Source organism: Thunnus maccoyii, chromosome 18, assembly GCF_910596095.1.
Source record: "Thunnus maccoyii chromosome 18, fThuMac1.1, whole genome shotgun sequence".
Taxonomy (NCBI): Eukaryota; Metazoa; Chordata; class Actinopteri; order Scombriformes; family Scombridae; genus Thunnus; species Thunnus maccoyii.
This window is the reverse complement of record NC_056550.1, coordinates 22,542,625-22,564,593: the sequence shown is the minus strand read 5'-3', so window position 1 is coordinate 22,564,593 and position 21,969 is coordinate 22,542,625. Positions and strand designations below refer to the sequence as shown.

Here is a 21,969-nt window from a genome sequence, read left to right as displayed (position 1 = left end):
ACACTGCGGCCTGCTGGATGAAAGACGCCACTGCATGCTGCTGATCCTATCAAGTCTACCTGGAAGTCCTGGTCAGACAGGTAGACCTCCAGGTGCTGGGGGTCCACTCCTTCAGGCAAGGGGCTTCGCAGCAGCTCCTCCAGAGGGTACTGGGTCTTCATGAGCTGGGCCAGGGCGTCCTGCACCAAGGTCAGCTTCACCCGCCCTGCGTCGCCCTGAGACACACACACACAGGGAAGAGTCAGATGTGATTGTATTGATTATTGGACTGCAAAATGGGAAATATTCCACGTATCATAGACTTATTGCTACTATTTGGTTTCAGTATTCCAAAAAATGACCGGACAAAGATTAAGTGAGTCCACCCAGACTTTTATTCTTGCCAACTCTTACGAACTCTCTCTAAAAAATATGATCCATCTGAGAGCATGACAACTCCACTTCAGGTTTTCTGGCAGACAAGTTGAATTATTTTCAATGTCGCAGCCTTAATCTAGACTAATGAAACTCTTTTAGGAGTAAATGCCCTTTAGACCACAGTGATGCCTTGTACCTATTTAGTGATAAGGGTAAATCTGGGATACATTCCTGCATTCAGATGAAGAATTAGTTCATAAAAAATAAAATGTATGCAGCTGTGGCCAGTAAGGAACATCTATCATGCTGATGTGGTGAGCAAATATTAATAAATACTTGTAAAAGAATATCTATCTGTGATGTTGTGACTCTCCGAGTGTTGTTTCTCATGTGCACACACATATATGCAACAGGACTACACAACATCTAGCCTTGTGTTAAATAATAAACTGACACTGCTCGTGCTCTACCTGTGTGTGGGGTCCCAGGCTCCTCTCCCAGCAAGGGAAGACATTAGTGAAGGTGAGAGGTTCAGACCCCTCAAAGATGAGGTAGGCCTGCGGTGGGCGTCGTGGGTTCATCTCTGGGATACAGAGAGAAAACAGCACAATTTTAAACATATCAGCAAACCAGCAATGCCTTTATTTCCAAACCAACAGCCTCCTTTTTACCTTTGCAGTACTGCAGCGCCGTTTGCATGGCACACCGCCTCTCGTTATGCCAGCGGCTCCAGGCCGAAGCAGAGCTCTCTGTCTGCTCAGGCTGACCCCTCTGCCACAGATAGACCTCTAGACGGTTGTCAAGCAGGAACAAGGCTGTGCGGACAGAGAAGAAAGATTGGGGATATATTAGACAATAAGTGGAGTTAGATTAAATTAAGTTTGACTTTATAGTTCCTGTGGGATATTTGGGTTCTAGCAGAAGGAAAAAAAACAGGATAAGGCAAAGTAAATGTCGAATATAGAAAAGAATACAGCAAAGAAAAATGTTTCTGTAGTATGAAAGTATGAAAAGTTTTTCAGTGAAAATATGAAAAAACATGCAATGTATTACTGCATGTTCTTTGATATGTTGAAGTATAGCCCCTAATGTACAATTCAGTCTTTTTAAATCACTTCTTAAAAGCCAAAATTTACTTTCTGAGACAAATTCTCAAATGTCTCTAAATTTTATTTTTCATACATTTTCATGTGCAGTCTTTATAAATTGAAAAGCAGAAAGGTTTACTGCTAGTAAACTGCTAGTACTGATTCTGCTCTCACCTGGCTGTGGTACATCGTACAGGCTCTCCTGGACGAAGGGCATTGCCATCACGAGCCCCGGCAGCCGTGTTAGACTCTGCAGCTCCTCGGCCTTGAAGCTCCCAGAGGAGGCACTCAGATGGAAGAGACGAGGTGTGAAGTTATATTTACCTGGATCTGACGGAGGACAGATGTGTAGCTTTTTACTATGAGCTTAAACTTCACAGGCTTGTTGAAAGTATCCTGTGTGGACAGAACTAAAAGTGTGTGTAGTCATGTACCTTGCAGCATGCAGTCATAGGCTTTCCTGTCCATCTGTCCCAGTGCTGTCCAGAAGTCTGCAGGCTCTGAACCTTCCTCAACTACCTGCACCTTCACAGGGCTGCTTTTACTGAGACCCAACTCTGGTGGACACCTAACACACACACACACAAACACACACCACATGCACAATTTCACAGGCTGGGAAATTATTTCATCTTTGAATGCTGAAATTATCACTGGATGCTAAAATCTGTTGAAATGCCATCCAGAATATGAAACTTACATTTCAGTAAGATGCTCCACTACCCTCTTGGCAACCTCTTTAGAGCTACTCTGAGCTTTACAGCCAGTCCAGAGGTACAGCACCTCCTGCTGGCTGTTGAGCAGGACAACAGAGCCTCTAGACCTCAGACCTGCACAGCAGCAATCCACTTCTAACAGCGAGCCCTCTTCTGGGAGCTCCCCTCGCACACAGAACAACCGCCACTCTGCTCAGCAGAAACATAGGAATATTTGAAAGAACTTACATGAAAAAAGGAGGAAAATTAGATGCAAGAAGAGGGGAAAAAAAAACACCATACCTGTGCCTGCATTAGTAGAGGCCTCCTCTCTCTTGCCCTTGTGAATGACCAGGCCTCCCTGGAAAAGCTGCAGGAAACAAGCAGGTTCCTTTCCCTGAGGAACAACCACCTTCAGGAACAACAAAACAAACACACAGGCTGTAAATAACACCAGTCCTGCTAGAGAAGCACTGAAAATGTCAGTATAAAGTTCTAGGTTTTATAACTCAGCTATGGACAAAAGCATAAAAATCCATTCTCTCAGTAAAAGTATCAATAAAAGTCCTCCATTCAACATTTTTACAGAAGCATAGACATACATTCGCAGAAAAAAGTGTACTCAAGTGAGAGTTCTTATTTTAAAGAATGGTTCCTTTGAGTGTTACGTTATTGTTGCAATAAGCTGTAAGATGTTTTAGATGGTTCAGCTGTAAAAGGAAAAAGATGAGAGGACTTACAAAGTCTCAGAGCAACTTTACACTGCAGGCTGTTTTCCCTTTATACTTTTATTCTTTACAATATCCTTTTTCACACTTCATTTGGTTTTTTCATGTATCATATTGCTCTGTGTCTAATGTTCTGTATCCACTTTTTAATGACTTACTTAAATTCTACTACTTACAGCATTGTACATACTTTTGCCCTTTGTTTTGCTTATTTTCTTTGGCCTAAATATGCACTTTTCAATATTGTAATTTTTCATGTCTGTGTAATTTTTCTCTATTTTATTGTACTTGGAGTCTGCACAGTCTGTGGAAATGGTAACAAATTATTGATATGAAAAATGTTTGTTTTAGAGTGTTATTACTTCAGGTTGTACTTGTTTGTACAGTAAGAGCTGATGATCCATTTTGAAGGTGATGCGCTTACCTGGGACTCTTCATGGTTGTTCATCCCAATGGACAGAAAAGCAGCGGTGTCCCGCCCACTGACAGTAGAGTGACGGCCTCGCCAAAGGAAGAAAACAGTGTTTTCTTTTTGTCCAGGGTCCTTGCTACAATCATCGGGACTGTTTATCTTATCTACAGCAGATAAGAAAAAACAAATCATCATAAGACTGCATGAAGAAACATCAATTTACATGTAGATTTAGAATAATCTTTCATTGGGAAGGTAGGGTATGATGTGATGATGATGATGATGTGTGAATGTCACTGACCAACAGTGCTGATGCTGTATGTCCAGCGGATGACGTAAGAGTCTCCCTCATAAAGTTGTCCTGTGCTCTCTACAGGAATTTCACTGTCATCAAACTCCTGGACGTGCCATGTGTCCACGGCAGCCGTTTCAAGCTTGATCTGGTGTCCCTCCTCCAGTGTGATGACCCCGTGACCCCTCTGGACATCGACGCCGGCCAGCACGTTATGGACCAAGCCGTCCCCTTCCAGCGACTGGCTGGACACTAGAACCTTGGCGTCGCAGGGGCTCAGAAGGTCTGATGACGGGGAGACGGGCGGGGAAGACTGAACTGGGATGAGCTGTGCAGAGACAGACAGCGGACAAAGGGTGAGAGGAGACTTTCAGTTAGACTCTGTTCTTCAAAACACAACATGTCTTATGGTTGCACTGCATTCTGGTCTATTTTGTTTACTCCCAGTGAAGAAACAGCTTCTCTGCAATGGGTTTCTCCTTGTTTGGGTTTTGACCATCAATATAAAGTACCCTAAAAAAATTGTGTTTTTGAGTAACTGACAGAAAAACCTGACATTAACTGCTCATGTTTAGACTGTGGAAAAAGTCTCTGCTACTTAAGCTGCAGGGGAAATATCTTGGAGTGAGATTGCATTGTTTACAACCAGAGTGAGAGAAAAAGAAAAACAAATGTTCTCCGAGATGCAATGTGCCATTCCAATATTTGACCTTGCTAGCTGATCTGTATTGCAAAAAGTAAGAAGTGTCAATCAAACTTCTTCTACACACGCTACTGGCTTTCCAAGATGAATTTTATGCCAGTCACATTTCTTCAATGTTCCAAAACAGAGTAATGTCTGGGAGGTGAATTTTCAACTCCAGATATATCCAGACGTGATGGAATAACTGCTTAGTCACCGGTATCAATCAACGAGCCAATCAACACTCAGATAAATTATAATTACTGTGTGCATCCATCTCTGAAAATTGTGCGTGCAGCAGCATGACTTTGAGCCGTTAAATAGTGAAATGAACCTGTGTCTCATCCTTCACTGGGACAGTTTCCTCCATGTCTCCACTTCTGCCCGTCCAATCCAGGAACTTCTCTTTGAACAGAGCTGTCTCGTTGTGCTCTAAGATGCAGCCCAACAGCGCCCAGCTGGGACGCCCCTCTCCCCTCCTGCGGACCAAATAAAAAGGTAAGTTATCAAAATGTCATAAAACCAGAAGAAGACATATTGAACAATCACATATGAACGTATGGGTATTGCAGACTACAGGCGTAGAGTAGACCTTAATGTTAGTTCTCACTCTGACTGCGTAGTGTGGACTTTCCAACATCATGCTGGGATTTTACAGCATTTTACAGAATTACAGATTTTACAGCAGTCATTTGGACACAATGCTGTATGCTGGGGTTTCTCCGTGTGCAGCATGGAGTTACAAGGCATTTGCTTTGGTTTTACAGTGTGCACTAAAGACCTGCAGCAGACGTCTGGGGTTTTTGCTGCATGCACAGTAAACTTAATGTTGTATCCTAGGGTTCGCTTGTGTCTAGTGAGGAATTACATCCATAGCTTTGATTTTACTAGCTAAATGTTAAATATATTTGGAGAGCATTCACAGCTGCACTCTGTCATTTCTGTAATGTGGATTAATATCTACAGTATCTGTTGTTATTTTTCTTTGTTTAGCACAGGCTGAAAGCTTTAATCGTTTCATTGCCTGCAGTGTGGACTTACAGCTGTATGCTCGGGTTACATTGTGTGGGATCCAGTGGGTTGACTCGACAGTTGCTGTAGTCATACGCTCCGACCCACACTTGGTGAGTCAGCTGGAGAGCAATGTTCTTCCTGCTGAGGGAGACATCCTGTCCATGCCACAGGTACACTTCACTGCCGAAATCAAACACCAGAGCCTGGACCCAAAAATACACACAGTAAATGCACACCTTTAGGACTTCTTCAATGTGTGTGTATTACAATCCTGCAGAAGAGAAACGACACAAAGCCTGCAGTAAAAAATGATCAAGCAACAAGAGAATCCAGAAGAGACCACATACCTCACTGGATCCCAGCAGGGAGATGCTGGGGATGGAGGCCCAGGCCTGTTCATGGGGCACCAGTCTGTTCTCCACCAGTCTGTACACACAGTTAGACTCCACCACACCGCGCTCATAGAGCTCATCCTCCTCTGGTGCACCCGCTCCTGTGGGGAGCAGCAAACAGACATTATAAATAACATTTAGTGAATAAGAACATCAGCTAAATTCAACAAATATTAACAAAATAGTAAATGTACAAATGGATGGCTGCTCTGATTTGTGGTCACTTGGATCTACTTTCTGGGAGACATTTACAAAGTAGACATTTTAACCTCTAACCTCTGTACTGTGTCCTTCCTCCCAGAAGGCTCCAGAAGTCTTCAGCCAGGCTGCTGTCAGAGTTCAGCCCTTCCTCTAGGTGGACCACCTGGGAGGCCTGACAGCCCAGGTCCTTCTGGCTCTGGATGAACGACGCCAGCTCCGAGGCCTGAAAAACAAAACCTAAAGTCGTAATACTGCTACAAAACAGTCATATGGGATCGAGTGGAAAGAGAATACTTGAAACACTGTTACTAAAAATGTATTCTGACTACAGGAACTTCAAGGGAAAAGAGAGTTTTACTACCAGGGAATTCTTTTAAAGTGAATTAATGAATCCCAGAATGCAATTTAAATAGGTGTTGTATATCTTCATTGAATGTGTCATAGAAGAAAAATATGTTTCTGTGCAAACCTGAAACAAATTTGTAAAATACTGAAACCATTTTTCATCTAAATTTTATTCCTCCAACATGACAAAGTGATCAGAACACAGCTGCACTTTAAGTAGTGAGAACATGCATATTAGAGTTTAAGTAATCCATCGTAACAAAACGTATCAAACCCTGCGTTTGTAACAGAGGAAGGACAAAGATGTTGTTGATTGTGTGAACTGAGAGCAGAAAACATCACAAAATATCAGTACCAGCCGTATTACCTCCGGAAAAAATGTATTATACTGCTACTCAAAATGAATTTCATGCACACAGTCCTCCTCGCGGAATCGAGTGTCATATTTGATGCCATTTTATCAATTTTGTGGCATGAAATTAAAAAACGGAATATTTATGAAATAATTACAATATCTTCACCAGTTTAAATCTCCAGAGAGAATCTTCTCCAGGGTTTTATGTAAATTTCATGGCACGTTGGCATGTGACACTAAATTTAAACCCTGGTGTAATTTTATTCTAACAAGACTGTCATGAATAAAAACTAGATCATCACAGTATGTTTCTGTCCTCCTCGGTACCTTGGATTTTTCTTGTTCGCTGGCAAACTCTCCGCTCCACACAATGCAAAGCTCCGGAGTCGCCAGCAGGAAGCAGTCTCCGCTGTTCAGCGACCGCACCGAGGGCTCCACCAGACGGACCTGGACATGCCGCCTACCTGTCACCACAGGCGCTAGTTAATATAAACACCTGAGCACAAAGAGAACGTCACGCGGGCACAGATGAACCAAATCTTTTCTGACCTTTGATATGCATGAGCATCAGGCTGCTGAAGGGAGGGTAAGACTGGGCAGCATCTGAGTCTTCTGACCTGGCGAGATGTGGATCTGCAACGGAGGAGTTCTTAGACTCTGCAGGGAGGAACAAACACAAGATGAGGCTAACCGAGAGGAAAGACAAAGTGAGAGAAAGGAAAGGAGAGAAATATTCAAACTGACTCTTCTCTGCTTGGATCCTTTCCTCAGTGTTGCCCCTCTCCCCCATGTAGTCCTGCGTGATGTCCTCCCGGGCTGCCAGAGCCCGCAGAGGGTTTCTGGAGCCCTGAGTCCGACGGGACGGACGCACCGACCGCCTGTGCTCTGCTACTGCTGATGTCAGTCTGCACACACAACAGATGATAAATGAGCTTTCACACAGACAGTATGGACAGTCTCCACAGAGATCCACTTCAAATATTAGTTACTATATTTAATAACAAATGATTATGTGTACACAATAAAATAAATTACTACTTGAGGTCACTGTGATCGGGGCTAGTATGTATTAAATGTGGTGTTAAATGCACAAAAAGGAAGTAATTTTGCTTTTTTAATTAAAATTACAGTAAGCGTCATCAATCATTTTCAGGACAGTTATGAAATTAGGACACACACACTCCAAAAAGAAAAAGATAGTTTGGAAAAGTATGATGACAAGTTGATAAAGAAGATTTGAGCCAAAACCTGTACAACATCAATAAGTTTGAGTCATGCAATTTATGATATTATAGATTCTGCTTGAATACAATCAAATGCTCACATGTTCTATATCTAAATCAATTATAAAATGTGGAATAATTATTATAGTGGGCAAGCTATGGAATACAAAAAATTTGATGAATTTTAGCAACAATGAAAGAGAAAACGTAGAAATGACTAATTACACTTCCATTATACCTCCATTGATGGTTCTCTTTAAATTGTTAATCTGTGCTTCTTTAACTCATTTATGACTTTTATTTGCATGAATATGAACAACATATCATATCAAATGTTTTTAATATAACAATAATCATATCTTATATCTTATTATAGAAGTCTCTCAAAGGGGTTTAATCATAACATGGCCCTGACACATCGCCTTTGGAGTCTTGCAATTGGCTGATTCAGCATTCAAGGAGGGTTTTTGGACTGGAAAATTAATTATTGCAGTCTATAATAATAATAAGTAATTGTAGTTATTTTACAACACTTAGGAGTCACTCCAGTCCAAACTTAAAAAAGTTACTTTTAGCATCAAAGCTCCTAGATTTTGTTAAAACATCTTTGGCTCATTAGTCAAAGATTAGGACCATTCTTAAGATAATTTCTTACAAATATGAAGCATACTAGCCCTGTGTCTGTCAGTGAGGTGGGTGCATCTTTTCTCCTCCTTGAATATTTTAGATATTCATGATACAGCAATATCAAAGGCTAATAATCATACAAACTTTGGTAAAATCAGGCTCACATGTGTGTGTTGGTCTGGCAGAGGACATCCAGGTCCTGCTCATTCTCTGTGGCAGCGGCATCTCCGCAGGGTGGGGGCGCGCAGGTGGAGGGAGGCGACTGCTCGCTGTCAAGACCTCTGTCGTACGTGTTCGATTCATCCGCAGGCGTCACCTCCTTCACTTCCTGTGTTTCTACAGAAAGTGGAGCGCTCTGCGGAGCAGCTGGGGAGGACGGGACAGGAAACTTAAAAGATTGTTAAAGTATCAATTAGCCTTTGAATGATGACTTCCAAGCTTAGTTTATATTTTACCTTCAAACTCCATCACTGGATGCACAGAGATCTCTGTTAAGCAGACAAAACAAACAGTTTAGAGAGACACATAAGGGAAAGTCTGAATACAGTTAGTATTATATGAACTGCTCTTACCATCATCTGTAGCTTCAGTGAAGTGTCTCTTGCTATGGGAGGTGTCATTTCTGTCTGATTCTGGAGACCCAAGACCTAACAGGTCGTAAACACAAAGGGAAAGAGTCAGAGAGGCCAACAAAAACCTTCCAGAGTTGAGTTCAAATATTCAGAGAGTATGAGAATGCAAGAGAGTAAACTCACTTCTCTTGGCCATGCATTCAGTCTCCTGCTCTTTCATTTCCTGCTGTGTGTTCGTTTCCTCACTTTCAACCATCTGAGGCTGCTCATCCTCCACCTCCTTAGCCTACATAGCCAGAGAGATAGTCGGTTAAGATACAGATGGGCTCCTCTGTGGATTTAAATATCAAAAATATAGAAAAAATCCAAAGATGAAAATGCCATCATATGTCACCTTTTGTCTCCACTGAGGCTGATTCTGGTTCTTGGTAGGAGAGCAGACTTCTTGTGCCTCAAAGGACAGGCTGGTCTGTGGATGTAATGAAAAAAATGTAGGAATAATAAGATCACATGTGACTTCCTCAATGTAGGAAAGTCGGAAACACCTAGGAGGAACGTTGTGGATTTGCAGGAGAGTAGCGCATGACCAGGGGTAATAGTTTAGAGCGGTTGAAAAGTTGAATGAATCTGATTCATTTGACAAAGATAAACAAAAAAAAACAGTGCCGGGATGATGGCAAAGCTGTCAAGTTTCAGGTTAGCAGACAGAAAACAACATGGGAAGTACAAAATGCACAGATATCTTGACACGGTAAACAGGCAATTTTCATCGAGCAACCACAGCAGTCAAGTTGAAAAATGCGAAGAAGCATCTTCGAATAGAGTGTGGCAGTTTGGGTTAAGTTTGACCAGAATTTTTCACTTCTTTTTTCATGTTCTTGATAATGTTAATAATGATGTTATTTCAGTAAAACTCAACTTTGCTCCTTTTGTTACTAGCTTCCCTGTATTGTTAGCAGTTCTTTGTAGGGGGGAGGCATGACATTTTTCTGGTTCCCAAAGGAAGGGGCATGACAGAAAGAAAGTTTGGGTACCACTTGTGAAGGTGGAGAACTGGAAGGATAAGAGTGCAGAAGTAACAGAAACAGTGTTATAAAACACCGTGCAGGTGACTCGTTAGTGTGAGTGAAACTTCACACATCAGAAATAAAAATCACAGCCACCTGAATGTGTGCAATGACAAAAAAAATTTCTTCACTGCAGACAGGAAAACTGCAAACCGTAAGCAACAATTAATCTGCCATGCACCGGTTTCAACAATTACCTGATTGAAACACATGATATATTGGGGCGTACTGCTAGAATAGACAGAGGCAAAGACAGGTTCCTAGGAGAGGAGAGGCATTAGAAAGAGAGAGAGGGGTTGGCTAAAGCTATTTAAAAATAGTTGAAGTCTCCATGTTGGAGATGTAAGATGATTTATGCATTTTGAAGACTTACCCAGCACTGAAGGTCGATACTCTCCACGTGAGAGGTTTCTGTCTCTTCCTACAGAGGGCAGTACGGGGAAAAACAGGGAGATAAATCAATAAAGAAGGGAAGAGGGCCAAATATCAAAGGTGTAATGGAAGCAGAAAAATCAATGCGCACACATACATGTACACACACATACTGTCAACATGGTGCAGCTGAGATCACAGGGTCATAAAAGGGTCAACATTTAACCACCAGAATAATTGGTGTGTTTGCATTCCTCGCCACATTCTGGGCCAGTCACACCCCAACTAGCCTGCATATATTCCCCAGTAACTCAAGTCTGATCCTAAAGACATTTAGCACAACCAAATCTAGAGTGCTGTTGCTAAGAGATGCTATATCTGGTTTCACTGGAATGACAAATACTTCGATCTAACCACAGGCTTTTTCTCTCTCTCTGGATTTAAAGATGACAGGAAGAGCGAACCCAGCAACCTCAAACTGCAATATTGAGTTTTCTTCCTCGGTTTGAGCTGCTTTATCACAGAATTTAGATTGACACGCTGCAAAAATCTGAGATTATTTGACTCTTTTCTAACATGATTCTTTATGTTTTAAGAATTTTCTTAAACCAAAAGTAATTTTCTTGATTCCAGTGGAGTGACCTGTGTGTTTTAGACAATTAGCAGAGGTTAGAGGATGCTTGCTTACAGCCAGTGTTTGGGTATATTTTAATAGTCTTGTGGGCAGGAATGATATGACAAATGTTTGAAATAAATAAGCTAATAATTCAAAGTAGAAAACTAAAACTACACTACATCAAGATCGTGCATGTGCAAAAACTTGGGCTCAGCTTAAACTTGTTGGATGTAATTCCTGCGCAATGCATCAAATGTTGGCTAGCTTACTTAGCTGCAGGTACGGTATGGTATTCAGAAAAGGGCGATCCAAATGGCAGCGCTGTTTTTGGTGGCGAATGTGGTGGCCAGCTTAAAAAAAACACGATCTAATCGTTGGCTCTGCCCTTGCAGGATTTATATGAGACTATATGACTCTTTAAACATGGACACTCCTTGCTGGGTTGACTCTACTGCTGCACAACCGTCTGCCTCTGCCATTAAACTTCATCGATCTCTGCTGACGCTCTACTGGATCCAAACAAGACTCACAGAGGATTAAAGATTATGGAGGGGCAAATAATGGCAAGTGTTACCCACTAGGTTTTGATTCTGCATTAGAGACACTCTTTAAGCCCATGATGTGGTACAGACTTTTACAGTAACAGAGTGATATGTCTCTGTTTCTTACCTTGTTACTGCTGCTATTGGTTGTCTCATGCAGTTTAGTAGTGCCATCCATCAGGGTGACCTGAACATGTCCCGTGGATTTGGTGGTTTCTTCATTCCTCATCCATGCACTCTCTTGCTCCTCCTCTTGCCTTTTGAGATGGATCACGTTGAATATAAACCGTAGAACTTATCAAAATACTACAAAAAAACTGTTTCCCAGTTCAATTTCTATCCTAAAAATGCTCATAGCTGATATTTGTACCAATGACATCTGTAAATTTGACAGTTATTGTAGCCCTAAAAATCTGAAGTATTCAGTGTTTCCCCCAGATTATTATCATCAAAGCATATTCATGCATACTTCAAAATGTTGTATTAGAATCAAGACAACTAACATGCCAACTTTCACTTATGATGACGCACGTCTCAGCCCGTCTAATTTAATTTCAGGTACTTACTGGACTCTCCCAGTCAAATCCGAGCTGTGTTCCACAGAGGAAACTGGCTGTTCCTCTGTCTTGACCCGACAGGACCTCTCCTCCTTAGGAGCGTCCTGCTCTGACGAGGCTCTAATTGGTGTACAGGCGATGGTTTCCCTCCTGGCTCGAGCCCTCTGCCTCCAGGGGGCGGCAGTCAGCGAGCCTCCCTCCACACCTGAAGCCTCTCGTCTCTCTCTCCGCGGTGCTGCAGATATTTCCTGCCTCTCACTGCCCTCCATCCTCTCCTGAATCTCTGCCTCGCCACAGCCTCCACCATTCTGTTCATGGCTGAAAGGTGCATCCATCTTACTGCTCTCTGTCATGCTCCACTCTGGGCCCCCAGAGCGGCTCTTCTTCAGGATTCCTCTCAAGCCTGGCTCCGAGTCATAACGCTGCAAGCCTTGCTGGGTAGGACTGGGCTCCCCAGGGCCGGGACCGGTATCAGGTCTTGGCTGGGAAAGGCGTACCTCACTAGGTTTTAGGTTGACAGACGAGGCCTGCTGTCTGTCGGACAGATGAGGGGACAAACAGAACGCAGGAAGCTGTACGGGGCCTTTCTGGAGCTGAACAGAGATACAGTTCAAGATAATTATTTAAAATGTACTTGCTAGCATTATGTCTGCTGTTTTTATATAAAACACTGAGTTTTCTTGTGTATGAAACACAACAAAAATACAGTTTGACTTGACTATATCGTCTTGGTTCGTCTACTCACCAGGCTGACCTCCTCCACAGTGATGGGCTGCGTGCGGTACCGAGCCCCCTTCTGCCTCCGTCTCTCTGGGGGTCCATCGGTATGGCCACCCCCCTGCCTTCCAGGCAGAGACAGTTTGTTGAAGAGGGCCAGCTTCTCACTCATGCTCAGCTTGCAGTTCTCATCACCGTCCTCCGCTGACTCAGCCTGCTCAGACTGCTCAGACTGGGCCTCAACTGGTGGTGCTGGGTTAGGGGTAGGGGCGCTGCAGGGAAACATGAACGCATATGTTATAAAACAGGCTTATAATTAAAGGATAATGTTGAGTCACAGTGCCCAGTTGTTTCAGGAAATTACTAACCTTTTTAAAAGAAATGAAATGACATATTCATGATCCATATTTAGACTTTTTAGAAGGTGTTTTTACATTTAGGTCTTTATTAGTAACAAATGCATTATTATTTGTTGTCTTTTAACCAAATAAAGGACATAGGCGATGCTAAAAAAGTAGTGTAATGCCAATATCAGTTTGTATTGTATATAAAACTGTTCAGAATCCAAACAAATCCCTATTAATCTAATAATATACTTCTATATATGTGTTCCGGGGCACTGAAGCTAATATCTGACCCACTGGGAGGCCACAAGGTTGTCGGCACAGCCCACCTGATAGCCACCATTTCCTCACAGGTGATTGGCTGAGTAAGAAAGCGATGCTCGTTGCCACGGCGCACTCTGCGTTCATGAGAGACACTCCCTGAGCGAGGCTTCAGGAAGTCCGAGGCCTCGGGGGCAGCAGACTTCTCCAGCTCCTATGGAGGAGACATCAGAGTCGTTAATATCGACACATGACATCACATTTGGTTTGGCGGGGCTTTTGATACAGGTGGACCCAACATCAGCAGCCCCCACCTGCTAAATAAGTAAGACCACAAAAATGGTCTGATGGCTCCTGTTCTATTTGTATGGACAGAAGGGGGGGAGGGAAGGGGAAGCGGGTCGGATAGCTGGTGAATAAAGCAGCTAGCTGTAAGGTGGAGCATTTTGGCTACATGGATAGGATGCCAGCCCAACAGGTCACAGTGTAACCAGAGACCTGCCGGCTTAAGTTACCTCCCCGCCTGCCTCCGCAGAGCAGCAGGCTAATTATAACACAGCTGCTATGGTTGTTAATGGCAATACAGTGTCTAGCACATTTTCACCTGATGCTTCATGACTAAAGCTGTGCAGCAGGTGAAATGTTGTTTTGCTAATGCAGACAGTGTGTTTCATCTTCTGTATGAACTCTGAGAGTTTCAGCACTGTTTTGGATATCCACACTATAAATTTAGTCTTTCTTTTAATAAGTACAAACTCTCACATCGAACTAAACAGTGGATCCAAGGTCAGCACCTGTTTGACCATTCATATCCCTCAACATGATCAGTTTCTGTTCAGCGTGCTCAGCACTGACTCACCACACACCTCAGACTGTAAGATTAGAAGCTGAGGTGATGACCGATGAAGGACTGTCTTTAGCTGTTCGATATATTTCTCGACAACTTATCACCTCTACATGATATTATCTTTTAATCCAGTAAGGGGCACCACATGGTCAAGCTTTATTAATGGGTAGATTTCAGGTTACACCTCTGGTTAGAGTTAATTTAGGATCTGGCATCCTGATAACGGCTTAATTGTCATAAATACATTTTCAGAATACCTTTTATATGTGGCTGTGACAGTGCATGAATGCATGTAGATGCTGTCTCATCAGATGAAACAGTGAATAGCTGTGATCTCCACACAGAATCATTTTTAGCCACAGCCGTTAGGACAGACAGCACACGACAGAGAAAATAAGCGGGTCATGAACAGCATTAAGGATCCTGTTTCAGTGCTGAGGCTAACATACACTCACTTTAAACAAAGACATCTTGGCTGCCACGCTCATTTTGGCTCTGTCATCGGTTTTCACATCCGCTGCGAGATAAAGAGATGAATCATGAAGTCAGTAAAAGATTTTCAAATGAACGTGATAACAATTTGTGTCTTTTCACACACTTTAGAAATTATATTTGACAGTTATCGTCAGTAAAGAAAGGTGCCAGTGATAAAACATAAACACTAACTACCACACAAACGCTAGCAAAATTAGGCTTTGATTAGTAAGATTCATTTCTACTGGCCATTTAAACTGTGGCTTTCTTATCTTCAGTTGCTCTACATTGCTAATTAAAAAGAAATATTGGTTACTGATTACACCATAACAAACTATCTCTGAAAAACACCTTTTATTCCCTAACTTATATACTGAGAGATGAAAAATTGTATTGTGTACGTTTTTTCCTATGAAAGCAGGGCTGTAGATAAATAGCATATAGAGCAAACAAGCTATCAGGACAAATTGAGGCAGAGCCTTGAGACTGATCCCTTCGTGTGAGGCCACGGGCCGTCTCACACCCGGCATCACACCGAAGCACCACACTGCCACCTCTAATGTGGAGGAGCTAAACTAACAGTCAGGTAGAAAACGAAACTCAGTACTGCCAGTTTGTAGTAAAAATAAATAAATAAATTCTTCAGAATCTTGAGCTTGATACAGATCGTAAAGGTACAAGACATACAGCTTAAAATACATAGTCCCAACAGTAATGAAAACTAGATTTACAAAGGCTACTTGTTTCTGCAGTTGTGTTGTAAATTCTCAGTAAGCCAAAGACGTGCTTGTAATCTTTTTATGGTGGGGTTAAGAGTGGGACTGACTTAGCAGCACTCTGCTGCTCACATGGTTTTATGACACATAAATCTGTCATCGCTGAGCATATTAAACATTGTGAGCCTAAAAATATAACCTGATTTATTTCCCTGATTCAAGGGATGTCACATTTGCCCTTTGCCCTCATGTTTTCGCTGTTGTGTTTCTCTGGTGTCAATGGAGACCAGTATTGTGCCAGTGTGTGACCTTCTCCCTCTCTGCGTCATAAAAGTTCATCTGTTCGTCTCTAAACACAACAACAAACTGTGAGATCGTAGCCAGGCGTGAAGACAGCTTTACCTTTACTGTTCTCCTCTTCCTCTTCGTCCAACAGCCTAGAGGAGTGAAAGAAGACAAACGATGAGGTCACCAGGTGAGATGTGAAGGCATAATAGGAAAATGATGTTGACTTTATGCTTTGGCTCCTCAGATCCTGCCTTGAGCTTACAATACATGTCTTTGTGCTTCAATGTGCAGCGCACACAGTGAAGATACTGTGTCATATTTGCATGCTCCGGAAAGCAACACTGTGGAGGTCACGAATGAGGACAAACGCATGCAAACCACACCGTCCATTTATGTAAAGGAGCAGCACTGGCCACACCTCAGCCAAAGTGTGAGTGCGTGTTTTTTAGTGAAAAACAATGATCAAACACACACTATCGGCAACTTGAAAGTCATGTCTAAAAACACAAGTTGACATTTTGAAGACTAGCATGCGGTAAGTTATAAGGTTATGTCAGTCAAGTTAATGTGAGCAGGTTTAGAAGTTTTGCTGGCAAATGTACACATTGCATTTTATACATTGTATAAAAAATGCAAAAACGATCACTGCAAACAGCATCTTCTTTGTAACACAAGCCAGGTGCTTCATCAGCACAGAGCTTGGATTCTTTTTTATCTTCATGACCACAGCAAACAGCCCCTACCCGCTGCTCTCCTCCATCTCATTGGCTGTGATTGGCTGTGTCCTGAAGCGTTCGCTGGTCTTGCGACCACCGCCTGACCCTCCAGGGAGGTAACGCCGGGTGCGTCGCCGGCCCCCCTCAGGGCCCGGCTTCACTGCCAGGTCCAGAGAGGACGTAGCTCGCCCGGCATCAGAGCAGCTAGTTTCCAAACACACATAGAGTAGGAGGAAAGGGAAGAAGATGTTGAAGTGAAGACATATACTGTCACAGAGGTACACAGGCTGATAGTGACAGTCTGGATCACACACATGCAGGTGACCCTACACTTTCTCTGGCTGCGCTCCACTCCCGGTCTGCTGCAGAAGGGCACTTCTCAACTGGCCCACTGATACTCGAGTGTGGAGCTGCGGGGCATCGAGTCCATGAGGGACGAGGTGCCCCTCCCCACTCAGCATGCTGGCAGAGTCCCGGGAACCCTGCCTGAAGGGGGCGGGAGTGAGGGGAAGGAGGTGAGGATGCAGGAACGGGGATTGTAGACTAAGAAACCAGCTCGGAAACAAAGTACAATATTGAACCTTTCCGTAAAATTTTGCCAAAATATGCAACCCTGGGGGTGAAAGGTGCAATATTGTTCCTTTTTTCTGAGAGTAAAGATCACGCCAGTCCTTGTTCCATAATGCCAGCTCCAGGAAGAAGCACCCAGATCACATGATAGGAAAAGTGTCAAGCTGGGAGACTACCAACCAAATGGAGGGGAAGAATCAGCCTGGCTTTAAAACTCCCTGCTGGGACCCACTGATTTAGACCTCTCAGTTTTAATTAGTAACAAAAGCTGCAAAGCAACTACAAAGTCAAGGATCTAGTGTTGCTGGCCGGACCTAGTTTAAAAACTGATAGTATAACCTGCTTAGATTTACAAATGAGTAGGAATTACATGGTAAACTTAAGGAAAGTTTCAAGTTTTCTACTGTCAAATGCAAAAAAATTATAAATTAAATGTATATGTTTTGTAAATCCATGTGGTTGTAAACTCTTTGCTTTACTAACTTCTGTCAGTAACTGTTTCCATGGCTCTAAAGAAAACAGCCCGCTCCTCATATCTATATTCCTCAATATTTACATACATAAGATCATGTAGTGATGTCCCACAAATATCCAGTACATATAATACGTATGCTGTAAGTATGTATAACTACATGAAATTCTTTTTCTCTCTGGTCACTTCGTCCTCAGTGATTGTATTTATATGATAGTACACACTGTAATTAGCAGTTACCAAAATACCAACAATCTGTTGTGCTATTTTAGCGCAGTAGAGTATTTGTTGATGTCCAGATGGAAAAAGTTGAAGCAGGTGACGGGTGCTTTATTGGTGTTTGGGACAAATTAGGCCCAAAACACCTGCTGTCCTCTACATCAGACACCATCACTATGCTGTATGTACCATCTACACTACAGTATTACCCAATCACAACTCAATTTACTGTTAGTGACAAAATCTTATTTGTCATTGATAATGCTCTTCGGTTGTTGTTTTTATGGCTGTGTCCTGTTCTGAAGCACCTGCTACACAGATGTTACAGTTTCAGCTGATTTTTACACAGATTTCATGTCCATGTTTCCTGCAAGAAGACACTGATCACCTCGGATAAACACTGATAACATAATGCATATAATATTTTAACTAAAGCCAGTAATAATGAACCATGGTTGTAGATTACAGAGTTTTGCATTACTGCGCTTGTTCCACATGACGCACTAATTCAAGTCATCACTGACTCCAGACATGACTCACCTTCTCAAGTAGTCGGATTCTGCAGAAGTCTCTGCCTCTAATCCATTTGTAACCTTGCGTGTCCTGCCGTTAATCCTTTCACTGAGGGACATCGTGCCCTCTGAGTTCGACATCTCTTTGTGGGGTTGGGTCGCCGGGTCGTGCACCTCTTTCCCATCCCTCCTCACCCACTTGGAAGGTAGTTCCTCCATGTTGCCGAAGCGTTCAGCCAGTTCCCGCCTCCTCTCAGCCTTGTAGCGAGCGATCCGCTCTGACCTGGGCTCCAGGACTGGGTTCTCCATGGCATCCATGTCCCTCAGAAGGATTCAGGTGATTTTCTGCTCCTCGGATAAGTGCAAAGCATTTAGGAACAAAAAGCAGATGGGCTGTTTCTCCACTTTTCAGCTAAGGCAAGACAATGAGGCCAAACTTTCTTCCAGTAAAATTCTCAGATTCCATCGGACCTAGAGACTTCTTGCTTTGCTGCGCTTGTAGAGTCCATCAATCAGAAGTTGCAAAACGATCTGTACATCAGCGGGTGAGGTGTTTCTCCTAAAAGAGGAACAAGCAAACAAAAAGAAAGAAAATAAGAAACGTGCATTCATCACTAACACGACAAAATCACATGACTTATATGCTCTTCACGACTCTGAAGTCTTCTTAGAAAGTCCATGACAACAATCCATAAACTGCTGCCTTCATTATTAAAAACAATTTACAAGTACATCCTCTCTTCTCTTCCTCGCTCAAGTTCGTGTAAGATGACCTGTATCAGCCTGCAGTGCCGTGCAGGAATATCCCCTTGCACTGAAACCCAACACCTCAGCAGCTCAGCTCCGCTCTGGGTCCAGGCCTTGATGGCACTGAGTCCGCTGGCTTCCTGGTCTTTTCCACAACCCCTGGTAGTAACTTAAGCTGAACAGCCGCTGTTTCTTGTTCAAATGTTATCTAACAAGCCGCATAGCCAGTCTCACTGTTGTATGTCAACATAGAGCGTGTTATCTGTAAGAAACACAGGCGAAGTCAGATCAGATATGGTTTCCCATTTGTTTAAATACACATATAATGAACTATTTAAATGATGACATGTTCCCAGGCAATATGCACACACAGATAGTCCCTGTTGGCTACATGGTTGCCTGGAAGTGAATACACAACGCTAGCAACATCTGAGGCTATTAACCACGTATAAATAGTAATGATATAACACAGATTTACATTTAAAGACAGCAGCGAACCATCAGCTAGGTTGGCAAATGCTTGAGTGTGTGTTCACAACTGTGTACAAACATAAATGTGTGTTTGCATATATGTGTGTGTGTGCTATCCAAAACTGTGGATGTCAGCATTCCTCATGTGTTACCCCCACACAGGAAGCACAATGGAGCCAGAACAAAGAGACGTGAGCCGCGGACTTAGTACACCAGATAGATTTGCTGCAGGGCTGAATGGTTCTGGTGGCAGTCGAGTTCACAAAATATTTTGTTATAGATGCGGCTTTTAAATTTATTTTTATATTTTCGCTGCTGCTCTCAGACTGTCGGAGAAGACGAAACAGAGTCCTGATGCAGATTACACGCGATATAGAGAATAAATGTTGAAGTCTACACAACTACTGGTCAGATCTGCCTTTCATGTGTCAGAAACACTCAAATTATTATCAAACCGAGGGCCACGTTATCAGCAGGGGAGTGCAGATCCAAAATGACAACGTCACAGAGAGCTTTAATGAGCTGAACTGTAAGATGCAGTGATCCTTGTGTGAGACAACAAGATTAGGGTGTGTGTGTGTGTGTTGCATCTGTGTCGGCATCTCATTACAGGTGTACATGTGCTTCGAACAAAAACAGTCAGCCAGCCCAGAGCAGAGGAGAACTCACCTCCCTGTCCAGACGCAGAGAGAGTAAGCCACAAGCATCCCCAGTTTCACTGACGCCACACTCCTTTATGTTTTTGCCGGCAGAACATGAGTAAGAGTTGAGAGTGGCCACACTTCTGTATAGAGCAAAAGTCATGTGACATGCTGGAGGATTGTCGATTGGAGGGGAGAATGCCATGGAGGCTCAACAGGGATCATGGGCTTCTAATCCAGTGACACCAGTTGACACTAGCTTGAAATAAAGCCTGCAGATGAGCACACAGGACCCATTCTCAACCTACCCTGCCAAGTCTCTTATCTGTAAAACACTGTAATATTCAAATGAACATGTCCAGAGGCTCAAAGAAAGGGGATATTAATTCAAATCTTCCACAATAGAGCTTTCAATACACTATTATGGCCCTGGATTGAATATATTTTGCATGCTGTTGTTCTTATTGTTGGTTCCAACTTTACTCACTTGACAGAGAGGTGCAGACATGTCAGACATTACATAACAACAGTGTCTGTCTGTCCAGCAGCAGCACAGTAAACCAGATTAGAAGGCTGGCCAAGAATAAGCCTATGACCAATTACACCTGTCCTGACTGAGGTACCTGCACTAAAGCCCCCCTTGGAACACCATGATTCAAGGACAAAGTCCCAGAAGCCTTTACTTCAAACTACAAGTGTCATGTACTGTGATAAATCATGACTGTGGATGGGTTCACACAGCCTTGCATTGTCCAGAAAGTAAGACGGAGATGTGTGAAATTGATCAGCAGCTTCACTGTCATTCCTTTGACTGATCTCTGTATCAAAGGCATGTGGCCGGAGGGCAGAGAGTAAGAGCGGCTTTCTCGTTATGCACCCACCATAATCCATGGCTCCCAGTGGGATGTGACACATTAACAGGTAATTCCTCTATCACATGTATAAATTAGATTTATTTGTCCAACAAATATCCAAACAGAATGCAAAATATCAAACTCCTATTATGTGGATTGGGTAAATTGAGAGTTAGAAACAACTTTCCTTAAAGGACTATAGACACATGGTTATACAATGACAAATAGCCTAATAAAAGATATTTTGTAGTCTAAAGTGGCCAAAGTACTTTATGACGTATCAAACTAGCCTATTGATAGTAAGTCATGGTGAACAAAGATAACATTTTAAACCTGAAGGCAAAAGCAACTTTTAAACCGACTGAGATAAAATAGGAGTAACATGCGTAATTCGTGCGTAAATTGTGCGTAAAACATGTTCTGGCGCCCTAAAACACTAAATCGTCACTGCCTTTAGACCACTCTCACACAGAAAAAGTTTTACTCACAAAGTGACTGAAAAACATAACCACAGTCATACTACACTATGTCCACTTCACAGCCCTAACTTCCCGAAGTTTACGTTTGGCAAGTCAGATATAGCAAATACCTCGTATACAGATGAGTGACCATACTATCGATTACGCTAAATTGGATTTTCAGCTGTAATTTCGTTGTTGGAGACAATGACAGTGAAACTCTTTTGTAAAGAATGAAGTCCCACATGTGTACTTACATGCACTGCGCGCCGGGCGAAGTGGGCATGAGTGCGCCGCTGCCCTTCCTCAGACCGGCGGTCCCCTCCCCACTGGCCCTTCTCTACGGAGTGTCTGTCCAAATGTAGTCACACTCGCAGCTGCGGAGGGCACTCCGTATTAAGGGGGGAGAATATAAATAGATGGGCAACCCGTGGGGCGATTTCTCCACTCTCCAGTAAGCGGACGACAATATGGCAACTGTGAGGCGCTTCTCTCGTCGAGCTGAGGTCTCACGCGCTAGTGTGG

The 21,969-nt window shown here is 42.9% G+C and overlaps 1 protein-coding gene across 5 annotated transcripts in view; it reads right to left on the bottom strand.

Moving 5' to 3' along the window:
* The window catches only part of svilc (supervillin c), a 24,166-nt gene extending 2,197 nt beyond the window's left edge, over nt 1-21,969 (bottom strand). The window contains exons 1-34 of one of the 5 annotated variants that reach the window (XM_042393204.1): nt 20,161-20,365; nt 19,047-19,282; nt 18,302-18,832; nt 16,831-16,986; nt 16,528-16,704; nt 15,899-15,933; nt 14,762-14,823; nt 13,528-13,673; nt 12,883-13,126; nt 12,147-12,730; nt 11,708-11,837; nt 10,424-10,471; nt 10,248-10,310; nt 9,378-9,452; nt 9,167-9,269; nt 8,984-9,058; nt 8,867-8,899; nt 8,576-8,777; nt 7,306-7,466; nt 7,111-7,218; nt 6,889-7,025; nt 5,937-6,084; nt 5,616-5,761; nt 5,296-5,471; nt 4,589-4,733; nt 3,582-3,900; nt 3,293-3,444; nt 2,444-2,552; nt 2,146-2,350; nt 1,880-2,013; nt 1,620-1,775; nt 1,029-1,172; nt 828-940; nt 60-215 (exon numbers count right to left, since the gene is read on the bottom strand). In XM_042393204.1, the coding sequence (XP_042249138.1) occupies nt 60-215; nt 828-940; nt 1,029-1,172; nt 1,620-1,775; nt 1,880-2,013; nt 2,146-2,350; nt 2,444-2,552; nt 3,293-3,444; nt 3,582-3,900; nt 4,589-4,733; nt 5,296-5,471; nt 5,616-5,761; nt 5,937-6,084; nt 6,889-7,025; nt 7,111-7,218; nt 7,306-7,466; nt 8,576-8,777; nt 8,867-8,899; nt 8,984-9,058; nt 9,167-9,269; nt 9,378-9,452; nt 10,248-10,310; nt 10,424-10,471; nt 11,708-11,837; nt 12,147-12,730; nt 12,883-13,126; nt 13,528-13,673; nt 14,762-14,823; nt 15,899-15,933; nt 16,528-16,704; nt 16,831-16,986; nt 18,302-18,591 (4,932 nt within the window). In that variant the 5' untranslated portion in view covers nt 18,592-18,832; nt 19,047-19,282; nt 20,161-20,365. Of the gene's footprint in view, nt 1-59; nt 216-827; nt 941-1,028; nt 1,173-1,619; nt 1,776-1,879; nt 2,014-2,145; nt 2,351-2,443; nt 2,553-3,292; nt 3,445-3,581; nt 3,901-4,588; nt 4,734-5,295; nt 5,472-5,615; nt 5,762-5,936; nt 6,085-6,888; nt 7,026-7,110; nt 7,219-7,305; nt 7,467-8,575; nt 8,778-8,866; nt 8,900-8,983; nt 9,059-9,166; nt 9,270-9,377; nt 9,453-10,247; nt 10,311-10,423; nt 10,472-11,707; nt 11,838-12,146; nt 12,731-12,882; nt 13,127-13,527; nt 13,674-14,761; nt 14,824-15,898; nt 15,934-16,527; nt 16,705-16,830; nt 16,987-18,301; nt 18,833-19,046; nt 19,283-20,160; nt 20,366-21,701 lie in introns of those variants that run through there. The other 4 variants (XM_042393203.1, XM_042393205.1, XM_042393206.1 and 1 more) reach the window with 4 other exon arrangements.